The sequence below is a fragment of the Oncorhynchus masou genome, chromosome 12 (assembly GCF_036934945.1).
Source record: "Oncorhynchus masou masou isolate Uvic2021 chromosome 12, UVic_Omas_1.1, whole genome shotgun sequence".
NCBI lineage: Eukaryota > Metazoa > Chordata > Actinopteri > Salmoniformes > Salmonidae > Oncorhynchus > Oncorhynchus masou.
This window is the reverse complement of record NC_088223.1, coordinates 10,837,791-10,850,882: the sequence shown is the minus strand read 5'-3', so window position 1 is coordinate 10,850,882 and position 13,092 is coordinate 10,837,791. Positions and strand designations below refer to the sequence as shown.

At 42.3% G+C, this 13,092-nt stretch overlaps 1 protein-coding gene across 1 annotated transcript; it reads right to left on the bottom strand.

The window, feature by feature from the left end:
- Positions 1-304: 304 nt before the first annotated feature.
- Positions 305-10,322, bottom strand: LOC135549027 (cholecystokinin-like). Its single transcript, XM_064979097.1, has 4 exons — positions 10,294-10,322; positions 6,780-6,900; positions 6,367-6,522; positions 305-441 (listed from the first exon to the last, which is right to left on the bottom strand). Exons 2-4 carry the CDS (start codon positions 6,898-6,900, stop codon positions 305-307), a joined length of 414 nt encoding a protein of 137 aa, XP_064835169.1. The 5' UTR covers positions 10,294-10,322.
- Positions 10,323-13,092: the final 2,770 nt, after the last annotated feature.

Below are 13,092 nucleotides of genomic sequence, written 5' to 3'. Positions count from 1 at the left end.
GGGGTTCACATACTTTTTCCAACCTACACTGGGAAAGTTTAAATTATGTACTCAATATAGACCAAAAAAATACAATTATTTGCGTGTTATTAGTTTAAGCACCCTGTGTCAGATCAAATTTGATGACAAATATATGTAGAAATCCAGGTAATTCCAAGAGGTTCGCATACTTTTTCTTGCCACTGTAGATGCTGTATATTGCATCATATAGTGTTTACAAACAAATGTACATCAAATACAGAATAAATACACTCTCATGACGAGACAGTGACTTGTTCTTTTCTTGTAGAGAGGGACTACTTTTCTACAAGGAGTGCTCGTTTTCTTCTGCGCTGCGGCGGCCAAAGTCCATCCACCCGGTGTAGTCTCGGTTTTTTATCAGGTGGTTAGCACTGAGACCGCTGGCTCTGCTGTTCACTGTTGAGTTCCCATTGATGTAACCTAGAGGGAGCAGGGAGGGAGGAGGGAGCAAGGGAGGGGGGGAGGGAGGAGAGCGAAAGAAGGAGAGCTATAACACCGTTTTTAAAAACCTTTTACTGGTGTGATGGTAATATAGGACGAGGATGACACTGGTAACATCTGACCGTGGTGGTTTGACAGGCGTGTGATGGTAATATCCATGGTGTTAGTGTCACTGTGGAGCTTTTATCACTCCCCTCACTACCTCACACACACACACACACACACACACACACACACACACACACACACACACACACACACACACACACACACACACACACACACACACACACTGTCAGTGTAGGAGGTGTAACTGTCAAGCATGTTACATCTAGTCCTCTCACATGCTCCCTTTGAGCCAAGGCACTTCACAGATCTCAGAATGATCTCTCTCTCTCTGTGTGTGTGTGTGTGTGTGTGTGTGTGTGTGTGTGTGTGTGTGTGTGTGTGTGTGTGTGTCAGAGGCCAGTGTTCTAAGCCCAACCCTCCGTCTGGTTATAGAATTAATAACAGGCTTTTACTAATGAGTTTCAGAGGCACAATTACACCTCTCCATCTCTCTCTCCATCTCTTTCAATGACCCATCTTTATCTCTCCCTCTCTCTCTCTCCATCTCTTTCAATGACCCATCTTTATCTCTCCCTCTCTCTCTCTCCATCTCTTTCAATGACCCGTCTTTATCTCTCCCTCTCTCTCTCTCTCCATCTCTTTCAATGACCCATCTTTATCTCTCCCTCTCTCTCTCTCCATCTCTTTCAATGACCTGTCTTTATCTCTCCCTCTCTCTCTCTCTCCATCTCTTTCAATGACCCATCTTTATCTCTCCCTCTCTCTCTGTCCATCTCTTTCAATGACCCATCTTTATCTCTCCCTCTCTCTCTCTCCATCTCTTTCAATGACCCATCTTTATCTCTCCATCTCTTTAAATGACCTGTCTTTATCTCTCCCTCTCTCTCTCTCCATCTCTTTCAATGACCTGTCTTTATCTCTCCCTCTCTCTCTCTCTCCATCTCTTTCAATGACCCATCTTTATCTCTCCCTCTCTCTCTGTCCATCTCTTTCAATGACCTGTCTTTATCTCTCCCTCTCTCTCTCCATCTCTTTCAATGACCTGTCTTTATCTCTCCCTCTCTCTCTCTCCATCTCTTTCAATGACCCATCTTTATCTCTCCCTCTCTCTCTCTCTCCATCTCTTTCAATGACCCGTCTTTATCTCTCCCTCTCTCTCTCCATCACTTTCAATGACCCATCTTTATCTCTCCCTCTCTCTCTCTCCATCTCTTTCAATGACCCATCTTTATCTCCCTCTCTCTCTCTCTCCATCTCTTTCAATGACCCATCTTTATCTCTCCCTCTCTCTCTCTCCATCTCTTTCAATGACCCATCTTTATCTCCCTCTCTCTCTCTCTCCATCTCTTTCAATGACCCGTCTTTATCTCTCCCTCTCTCTCTCCATCACTTTCAATGACCCATCTTTATCTCCCTCTCTCTCCATCTCTTTCAATGACCCATCTTTATCTCTCCCTCTCTCTCTCCATCTCTCTCTTTTTTTCTGGCTTGCTTATCTCTCTCTCTCAATGACCCGTCTTTATCTCTCCCTCTCTCTCTCCTTTTTTCTGGCTTGCCTATCTCTCTCTCTCTCTCTTTTGTGCTCCATCTCTTTATCTGACCTTTCACCCTCTTCACCATGTTTCTGTCTCATTTACATAGTAGAGGTGTGTACGTAATAACAGACTATATGTATAGCTTGTGATGATTTCATGGTAATAAAGTATAAAAAGGAACTTTGGAAACACTAAAGTTGGAATCTCTGGCTTGTTGAGTTTGAGACGTGAACTCAGCACATCGATATTTAGCTCACATGGGGCAGCAGGGTAGCCTAGTGGTTAGAGCATTGGACTAGTAACCGGAAGGTTGCAAGTTATAAACCCCCGAGCTGACAAGGTACAAATCTGTTGTTCTGCCCCTGAACAAGGCAGTTAACCCACTGTTCCTAGGCCGTCATTGAAAATAAGAATTTGTTCTTAACTGACTTGCCTAGTAAAATAAAAGAACCTTGGAGAGCTCGAGAGTATACAGCTCTAATCGTAACTTCAGTAAGTTATTGCCAGCTACTTTTTGTATTCCAATTCAAGAACATGCTATGCTATCTGAGAGCACCATAACATGCTATCTGAGAGCACCATAACATGCTATCTGAGAGCACCATAACATGCTATCTGAGAGCACCATAACATGCGATCTGAGGGCACCATAACATGCTATCTGAGAGCACCATAACATGCTAGTTGAGAGCACCATAACATGCTATCTGAGAGCACCATAACATGCTATCTGAGAGCACCATAACATGCGATCTGAGGGCACCATAACATGCGATCTGAGAGCACCATAACATGCTATCTGAGGGCACCATAACATGCTATCTGAGAGCACCATAACATGCTATCTGAGAGCACCATAACATGCGATCTGAGAGCACCATAACATGCTATCTGAGAGCACCATAACATGCTATCTGAGAGCACCATAACATGCTATCTGAGAGCACCATAACATGCTATCTGAGAGCACCATAACATGCGATCTGAGGGCACCATAACATGCTATCTGAGGGCACCATAACATGCTATCTGAGGGCACCATAACATGCTATCTGAGAGCACCATAACATGCTATCTGAGAGCACCATAACATGCTATCTGAGAGCACCATAACATGCTATCTGAGAGCACCATTCTCTGTCTGTTCTCTATCTGTTCTCTGTATCTGTTCTCTGTCTGTTCTCTGTCTGTTCTCTGTGTATGTGGGTCTGTATGTGATACTATCACTGACAAAGCAGATACATTTAAGAAGATAGAAGGAAAGACCCGAAAAGATATACCTGCTCACACATGTACAAACTACAGGTTTCTTTTCACAAATACCATCTGGATCAACAACTCACTCTCACTGTCATAGTAACCAGAGAAATAGAGACAGGTTCTAAAGGAACTTCAACTCACTGTCATAGTAACCAGAGAAATAGAGACAGGTTCTAAAGGGACTTCAACTCACTCTCACTGTCATAGCAACCAGAGAAAGAGAGGTTCTAAAGGGACTTCAACTCACTGTCATAGTAACCAGAGAAATAGAGACAGGTTCTAAAGAGACTTCAACTCACTCTCACTGTCATAGCAACCAGAGAAATAGAGACAGGTTCTAAAGGGACTTCAACTCACTCTCACTGTCATAGCAACCAGAGAAATAGAGACAGGTTCTAAAGGGACTTCAACTCACTGTCATAGTAACCAGAGAAATAGAGACAGGTTCTAAAGAGACTTCAACTCACTCTCACTGTCATAGCAACCAGAGAAATAGAGACAGGTTCTAAAGGGACTTCAACTCACTCTCACTGTCATAGCAACCAGAGAAATAGAGACAGGTTCTAAAGGGACTTCAACTCACTGTCATAGTAACCAGAAAAATAGAGACAGGTTCTAAAGGGACTTCAACTCACTGTCATAGTAACCAGAGAAATAGAGACAGGTTCTAAAGGGACTTCAACTCACTCTTGCTGTCATAGTAACCAGAGAAATAGAGACAGGTTCTAAAGGGACTTCAACTCACTCTCGCTGTCAAAGCAACCAGAGAAAGAGAGGTTCTAAAGGGACTTCAACTCACTGTCTTAGTAACCAGAGAAATAGAGACAGGTTTTAAAGGACTTCAACTCACTGTCATAGCAACCAGAGAAATAGAGACAGGTTCTAAAGGGACTTCAACTCACTGTCATAGTAACCAGAGAAATAGAGACAGGTTCTAAAGGGACTTCAACTCACTCTCGCTGTCATAGCAACCAGAGAAAGAGAGGTTCTAAAGGGACTTCAACTCACTGTCATAGTAACCAGAGAAATAGAGACAGGTTCTAAAGGGACTTCAACTCACTGTCATAGTAACCAGAGAAATAGAGACAGGTTCTAAAGGGACTTCAACTCACTGTCATAGCAACCAGAGAAATAGAGACAGGTTCTAAAGGGACTTCAACTCACTCACTATCATAGCAACCAGAGAAAGAGAGGTTCTAAACGGACTTCAACTCACTGTCATAGTAACCAGAGAAATAGAGACAGGTTCTAAAGGGACTTCAACTCACTGTCATAGCAACCAGAGAAATAGAGACAGGTTCTAAAGGGACTTCAACTCACTGTCATAGTAACCAGAGAAATAGAGACAGGTTCTAAAGGGACTTCAACTCACTCTCGCTGTCATAGCAACCAGAGAAAGAGAGTTTCTAAAGGGACTTCAACTCACTCTTGCTGTCATAGTAACCAGAGAAATAGAGACAGGTTCTAAAGGGACTTCAACTCACTGTCATAGCAACCAGAGAAATAGAGACAGGTTTTAAAGGGACTTCAACTCACTGTCATAGTAACCAGAGAAATAGAGACAGGTTCTAAAGGGACTTCAACTCACTCTCGCTGTCATAGCAACCAGAGAAAGAGAGGTTCTAAAGGGACTTCAACTCACTGTCATAGTAACCAGAGAAATAGAGACAGGTTCTAAAGGGACTTCAACTCACTGTCATAGCAACCAGAGAAATAGAGACAGGTTTTAAAGGGACTTCGACTCACTCTCACTGTCATAGTAACCAGAGAAAGAGAGGTTCTAAAGGGACTTCAACTCACTGTCATAGTAACCAGAGAAATAGAGACAGGTTCTAAAGGGACTTCAACTCACTGTCATAGTAACCAGAGAAATAGAGACAGGTTCTAAAGGGACTTCAACTCACTGTCATAGCAACCAGAGAAATAGAGACAGGTTCTAAAGGGACTTCAACTCACTCACTATCATAGCAACCAGAGAAAGAGAGGTTCTAAAGGGACTTCAACTCACTGTCATAGTAACCAGAGAAATAGAGACAGGTTCTAAAGGGACTTCAACTCACTGTCATAGCAACCAGAGAAATAGAGACAGGTTCTAAAGGGACTTCAACTCACTGTCATAGTAACCAGAGAAATAGAGACAGGTTCTAAAGGGACTTCAACTCACTCTCGCTGTCATAGCAACCAGAGAAAGAGAGTTTCTAAAGGGACTTCAACTCACTGTCATAGTAACCAGAGAAATAGAGACAGGTTCTAAAGGGACTTCAACTCACTGTCATAGCAACCAGAGAAATAGAGACAGGTTTTAAAGGGACTTCAACTCACTGTCATAGTAACCAGAGAAATAGAGACAGGTTCTAAAGGGACTTCAACTCACTCTCGCTGTCATAGCAACCAGAGAAAGAGAGGTTCTAAAGGGACTTCAACTCACTGTCATAGTAACCAGAGAAATAGAGACAGGTTCTAAAGGGACTTCAACTCACTGTCATAGCAACCAGAGAAATAGAGACAGGTTTTAAAGGGACTTCGACTCACTCTCACTGTCATAGTAACCAGAGAAAGAGAGGTTCTAAAGGGACTTCAACTCACTGTCATAGTAACCAGAGAAATAGAGACAGGTTCTAAAGGGACTTCAACTCACTGTCATAGCAACCAGAGAAATAGAGACAGGTTCTAAAGAGACTTCAACTCACTCTTGCTGTCATAGCAACCAGAGAAATAGAGACAGGTTCTAAAGGGACTTCAACTCACTCTCGCTGTCATAGCAACCAGAGAAATAGAGACAGGTTCTAAAGGGACTTCAGAAAATGTTCACTTGAAGAGAACAATGTGAGCTCTTTCATCTCTCTACACACACACACGCGCTCACACTCACACACTCTCACTCACACTCACACTCTTGTCTTATAGGTCTCTCTTTATGTAGTGTTGTGTTGTCTCTCTTGTCATGATGTGTGTTTTGTCCTATATTTCTATAGGACAAAATTGTCCGCAGGAGGCCTTTTGGTAGGCCGTATTTTTTATGACATTTATTTAAACTCACCTTTCTGTGAGGAGATGAGTCGAGCCAACAGTTCACTGAGTTTGGCTCTGGAGACTCTGCCTTCTCCCATATATGGGTTGGTATTGACCAAAGGAGAGGAGGGAGTATGTCTGAGGTATGGCTCGGAGAGGAAGTGGGCTTTGGTTTCGAGACGTGCTATGAAAGGAAATACAAACCACCTTGTTAGCATCTTGTTAGCATTTGTTAACTGTCTTGGGTTGTTTTGACAGAACTAAACGACATAAAGAAATAATGATAATATCATGAATGAAACCTTTTATTGCTATAGCGTCTTTCTAGAGCACGTGATGTTTTTTATGTCCCGGGAAAGATAAGTCGACCGTTGCTCAGGTGTTTTAACGTTGATAGAAATGTATTCAACATCCGGATGTGGCACCTCTCCCTGTTCTTACCTTCAGAGGGAGGGGGCAGGGCAGGGCTGCCCTCTTGGAGGGGGGGAGAGAAGTGTGTGCGTCCTGAACAGCTAGTGCACAGGACCACCAGCAGAACACACATACAAAACCCTGCAGTCATCTAGGGGAGAGAGTGGAAGGGAGAGCGGGGAAGAGAGAGAGAGAGGGGGAGCGAGAAGGGAAGAGGGGAAGAGAGAGGGGAGAGGTGTAGTGGGAAGGAGAGGGGAGAATTGCAAGATAAAGGTGAAAATGGTTAAACTGCTTCTTTCTACTTTTTACACTTTCTCTCTTTTCTTTCTCTCTCCTCTCTCCCTCTCTCTTTTCTTTCTCTCTCCTCTCTCCCTCTCTTTCTCTCTTTTCTTTCTCTCTCCTCTCTCCCTCTCTTTCTCTCTCTTTTCTTTCTCTCTCCTCTCTCCCTCTCTTTCTCTCTTTTCTTTCTCTCTCCTCTCTCCCTCTTTCTCTCTCTTTTCTTTCTCTCTCCTCTCTCTCTCTCTCTCTCTTTCTCTCTTTTCTTTCTCTCTCCTCTCTCCCTCTTTCTCTCTCTTTTCTTTCTCTCTCCTCTCTCCCTCTCTTTCTCTCTATTTTCTTTCTCTCTCCTTTCTCCCTCTTTCTCTCTCTTTTCTTTCTCTCTCCTCTCTCCCTCTCTTTCTCTCTCTTTTCTTTCTCTCTCCTCTCTCCCTCTCTTTCTCTCTCTTTTCTTTCTCTCTCCTCTCTCCCTCTCTTTTCTTTCTCTCTCCTCTCTCCCTCTTTCTCTCTCTTTTCTTTCTCTCTCCTCTCTCTCTCTCTCTCTCTTTCTCTCTTTTCTTTCTCTCTCCTCTCTCCCTCTTTCTCTCTCTTTTCTTTCTCTCTCCTCTCTCCCTCTCTTTCTCTCTATTTTCTTTCTCTCTCCTTTCTCCCTCTTTCTCTCTCTTTTCTTTCTCTCTCCTCTCTCCCTCTCTTTCTCTCTCTTTTCTTTCTCTCTCCTCTCTCCCTCTCTTTCTCTCTTTTCTTTCTCTCTCCTCTCTCCCTCTCTTTCTCTCTTTTCTTTCTCTCTCCTCTCTCCCTCTCTTTCTCTCTCTTTTCTTTCTCTCTCCTCTCTCCCTCTCTTTCTCTCTTTTCTTTCTCTCTCCTCTCTCCCTCTTTCTCTCTCTTTTCTTTCTCTCTCCTCTCTCCCTCTCTTTCTCTCTATTTTCTTTCTCTCTCCTTTCTCCCTCTTTCTCTCTCTTTTCTTTCTCTCTCCTCTCTCCCTCTCTTTCTCTCTCTTTTCTTTCTCTCTCCTCTCTCCCTCTCTTTCTCTCTTTTCTTTCTCTCTCCTCTCTCCCTCTTTCTCTCTCTTTTCTTTCTCTCTCCTCTCTCCCTCTCTTTCTCTCTATTTTCTTTCTCTCTCCTTTCTCCCTCTTTCTCTCTCTTTTCTTTCTCTCTCCTCTCTCCCTCTCTTTCTCTCTCTTTTCTTTCTCTCTCCTCTCTCCCTCTCTTTCTCTCTCTTTTCTTTCTCTCTCCTCTCTCCCTCTCTTTCTCTCTTTTCTTTCTCTCTCCTCTCTCCCTCTTTCTCTCTCTTTTCTTTCTCTCTCCTCTCTCTCTCTCTCTTTCTCTCTTTTCTTTCTCTCTCCTCTCTCCCTCTTTCTCTCTCTTTTCTTTCTCTCTCCTCTCTCCCTCTCTTTCTCTCTATTTTCTTTCTCTCTCCTTTCTCCCTCTTTCTCTCTCTTTTCTTTCTCTCTCCTCTCTCCCTCTCTTTCTCTCTCTTTTCTTTCTCTCTCCTCTCTCCCTCTCTTTCTCTCTTTTCTTTCTCTCTCCTCTCTCCCTCTTTCTCTCTCTTTTCTTTCTCTCTCCTCTCTCCCTCTTTCTCTCTCTTTTCTTTCTCTCTCCTCTCTCCCTCTCTTTCTCTCTCCTCTCTCCCTCTCTTTTCTTTCTCTCTCCTCTCTCCCTCTCTTTCTCTCTCCTTTCTACCTCTCTTTCTCTCTCTTTTCTTTCTCTCTCCTTTCTACCTCTCTTTCTCTCTCTTTTCTTTCTCTCTCCTTTCTCCCTCTCTCTCTTTTCTTTCTCTCTCCTTTCTCCCTCTCTTGCTGTCTTTTCTTTCTCTCTCCTCTTTCTCTCTCTTTTCTTTCTCTCTCCTTTCTCTTTCTCTCTAATTTCTCTCCTCCCACATCCTACAGTAACACGATGTGGTTGGATGTTCCAACATTTAGAGAGCCACTCAAACCAAACCACATTGGTTTCAGTGCTGCTCCATTAAAAACCAAGCTATGTTTCAACTCCATTAAAAACCAAGCTACATTACCACGCAACTGATTTACTGAAAGTATATCCCACAGAGGCATTAGTGATGTAATACTGTTATTGACTGTTCTGGAGGCACTTAGTTGCAATTGTCCCTCCCTTCCCCTTCACGGCTACTTTCACACATCCAGTAAAATTATTAATGAATTGCCAAACTTATTTTCCAGACGAATACTCAAAATAAAATGAGCTACTCAAGAATAGAATAGACACTAAAGTTGCTCTATGGAAAAATGGACTTATTTTTTTACCGTAAAACATCAAATGAAACAAAGGTAAGTAATGTTGTGATTTCTGATAGCAGTCTATGAAGAGGTCTATGTGGAAGATCGGTGAGATCGCCGGCAGCTGGTACAATCAATAAAGCTGCAGTTCAGTCGATCATTATAGACACGGCAGTCCAAGTTACATCAGTTATCTTCACACTTCAACGGATCAATCATTATAGACACGGCAGTCCAAGTTACATCAGTTATCTTCACACTTCACCAGATCAATCATTATAGACACGGCAGTCCAAGTTACATCAGTTATCTTCACACTTCACCAGATCAATCATTATAGACACGGCAGTCCAAGTTACATCAGTTATCTTCACACTTCAACGGATCAATCATTATAGACACGACAGTCCAAGTTACATCAGTTATCTTCACACTTCAACGGATCAATCATTATAGACACGGCAGTCCAAGTTACATCAGTTATCTTCACACTTCACCAGATCAATCATTATAGACACGGCAGTCCAAGTTACATCAGTTATCTTCACACTTCAACGGATCAATCATTATAGACACGGCAGTCCAAGTTACATCAGTTATCTTCACACTTCAACGGATCAATCATTATAGACACGGCAGTCCAAGTTACATCAGTTATCTTCACACTTCAACAGATCAATCATTATAGACACGGCAGTCCAAGTTACATCAGTTATCTTCACACTTCAACGGATCAATCATTATAGACACGGCAGTCCAAGTTACATCAGTTATCTTCACACTTCAACGGATCAATCATTATAGACACGGCAGTCCAAGTTACATCAATTATCTACTTGATAAAACTCAACTTAACAAGAAAATATTGCATTTGGATTCATAAAAAAAAATATATATATTAAAAGATTGTTCTCCAAAGTTCTTGTTCTCGTACCTGACTCAAGAACTACTATTTACATACAATTAGGTAATTCATTTGTTCTTAAAAGAACCGAGAAAAACAATCAGAGAGAGAGAATAAGTAATGTTCTTACCTTCAGTAAAGAGATGGAGACAGAGAGAGAGAGTGTTGGAGGAGTGTGTGTGAGAAAGGCATGGAGGAACTTCTCCGCTCAGAGAGACACCCCTTATATACACCCCTGCTCTCCACACTGTGTGTGTGTGTCTGTGCGTTTTGTGTAAGCTTTTACCTCAATGATGACGCAGTTTGTGTGTGCGCGCGCGCGTGTGTGTGTGTGTTTGTGTGTGCGTGCGTGTGTGTGTGCGCATGTGTGTCTGCGCGTGTGTGTGTGTGTGTGTGCGCGTGTGTGTGTGCATGTGTGTGTGTGTGTGTGTGTGTGTGTGTGTGTGTGTGTGAGCTTGGTGATGCCCATTAGAACCTCTAGGGGTATTATTTATATGACCAGACCAGAGAACCTCCTGGACTGGAATCAGTTGTACATAACTGGATCTACTGCTCCACAGCCATTTTCATCTCTGTCTCTGTCTCTCTCTATCTCTCTCTCTCTCTGTCTCTCTGTCTCTCTCTCTCTCTCTCTCAATTCAATTCAAGGGATTTATTGGCATGGGAAACATGTGTTAACATTGCCAAAGCAAGTGAGGTAGATAATATATAAAGTGAATATATAAAGTGAAATAAACAATACAAATTAACAGTAAACATTACACATACAGAAGTTTCAAAACAATAAAGACATTACAAATGTCATATTAGTGCCTTGCGAAAGTATTCGGCCCCCTTGAACTTTGCGACCTTTTGCCACATTTCAGGCTTCAAACATTTAAAATAAAACTATTTTTTTGTGAAGAATCAACAACAAGTGGGACACAATCATGAAGTGGAACGACATTTATTGGATATTTCAAACTTTTTTAACAATACAAAAACTGAAAAATTGGGCGTGCAAAATTATTCAGCCCCCTTAAGTTAATACTTTGTAGCGCCACCTTTTGCTGCGATTACATCTGTAAGTCGCTTGGGGTATGTCTCTATCCGTTTTGCACATCGAGAGACTGAAATTTTTTCCCATTCCTCCTTGCAAAACAGCTCGAGCTCAGTGATGTTGGATGGAGAGTTTGTGAACAGCAGTTTTCAGTTCTTTCCACAGATTCTTGATTGGGTTCAGGTCTGGACTTTGACTTGGCCGATCTAACACCTGGATATGTTTATTTTTAACCATTCCATTGTAGATTTTGCTTTATGTTTTGGATCATTGTCTTGTTGGAAGACAAATCTCCGTCCCAGTCTCAGGTCTTTTGCAGACTCCATCAGGTTTTCTTCCAGAATGGTCCTGTATTTGGCTCCATCCATCTTCCCATCAATTTTAACCATCTTCCCTGTCCCTGCTGAAGAAAAGCAGGCCCAAACCATGATGCTGCCACCACCATGTTTGACAGTGGGTATGGTGTGTTCAGGGTGATGAGCTGTGTTGCTTTTACGCCAAACATAACGTTTTGCATTGTTGCCAAAAAGTTCAATTTTGGTTTCATCTGACCAGAGCACCTTCTTCCACATGTTTGGTGTGTCTCCCAGGTGGCTTGTGGCAAACTTTAAACGACACTTTTTATGGATATCTTTAAGAAATGGCTTTCTTCTTGCCACTCTTCCATAAAGGCCAGATTTGTGCAATATACGACTGATTGTTGTCCTATGGACAGAGTCTCCCACCTCAGCTGTAGATCTCTGCAGTTCATCCAGAGTGATCATGGGCCTCTTGGCTGCATCTCTGATCAGTCTTCTCCTTGTATGAGCTGAAAGTTTAGAGGGACGGCCAGGTCTTGGTAGATTTGCAGTGGTCTGATACTCCTTCCATTTCAATATTATCGCTTGCACAGTGCTCCTTGGGATGTTTAAAGCTTGGGAAATCTTTTTGTATCCAAATCCAGCTTTAAACTTCTTCACAACTGTATCTCGGACCTGCCTGGTGTGTTCCTTGTTCTTCATGATGCTCTCTGCGCTTTTAACGGACCTCTGAGACTATCACAGTGCAGGTGCATTTATACAGAGACTTGATTACACACAGGTGGATTTTATTTATCATCATTAGTCATTTAGGTCAACATTGGATCATTCAGAGATCCTCACTGAACTTCTGGAGAGAGTTTGCTGCACTGAAAGTAAAGGGGCTGAATAATTTTGCACGCCCAATTTTTCAGTTTTTGATTTGTTAAAAAAGTTTGAAATATCCAATAAATGTTGTTCCACTTCATGATTGTGTCCCACTTGTTGTTGATTCTTCACAAAAAAATACAGTTTTATATCATTATGTTTGAAGCCTGAATTTTGGCAAAAGGTCGCAAAGTTCAAGGGGGTCGAATACTTTCGCAAGGCACTGTATATACAGTGTTTTAACAATGTACAAATGGTAAAGGACACAAGATAAAATAAATAAGCATAAATATGGGTTGTATTTACAATGGTGTGTGTTCTTCACTAGTTGCCCTTTTCTTGTGGCAACAGGTCACAAATCTTGCTGCTGTGGTGGCACACTGTGGTATTTCACCCAGTAGATATGGGAGTTTTTCAAAGTTGGATTTTGGTTTCGAATTCTTTGTGGATCTGTGTAATCTGAGGGAAATATGTCTCTCTAATATGGTCATACATTGGGCAGGAGGTTAGGAAGTGCAGCTCAGTTTCCACCTCATTTTGTGGGCAGTGAGCACATAGCCATGTCTGCCTACGGCGGCCTTTCTCAATAGCAAGGCTTTGCTCACTGAGTCTGTACATAGTCAAAGCTTTCCTTAATTTTGGGTCAGTCACAGTGGTCAGGTATTCTGCCGCTGTGTACTCTCTATGTAGGGCCAAATAGCATTCTAGTTTGCTCTGTTTTTTT

Excerpts from the sequence above, each read along its gene's own strand:
- LOC135549027 (XM_064979097.1), bottom strand. The coding sequence starts at position 6,900 with ATGACTGCAGGGTTTTGTATGTGTGTTCTGCTGGTGGTCCTGTGCACT. Across the intron at positions 6,523-6,779 it reads CCTGCCCCCTCCCTCTGAAG|CACGTCTCGAAACCAAAGCC; the intron begins GTAAGAACAGGG and ends TTCCTTTCATAG. Across the intron at positions 442-6,366 it reads ACTCATCTCCTCACAGAAAG|GTTACATCAATGGGAACTCA; the intron begins GTGAGTTTAAAT and ends TGCTCCCTCTAG.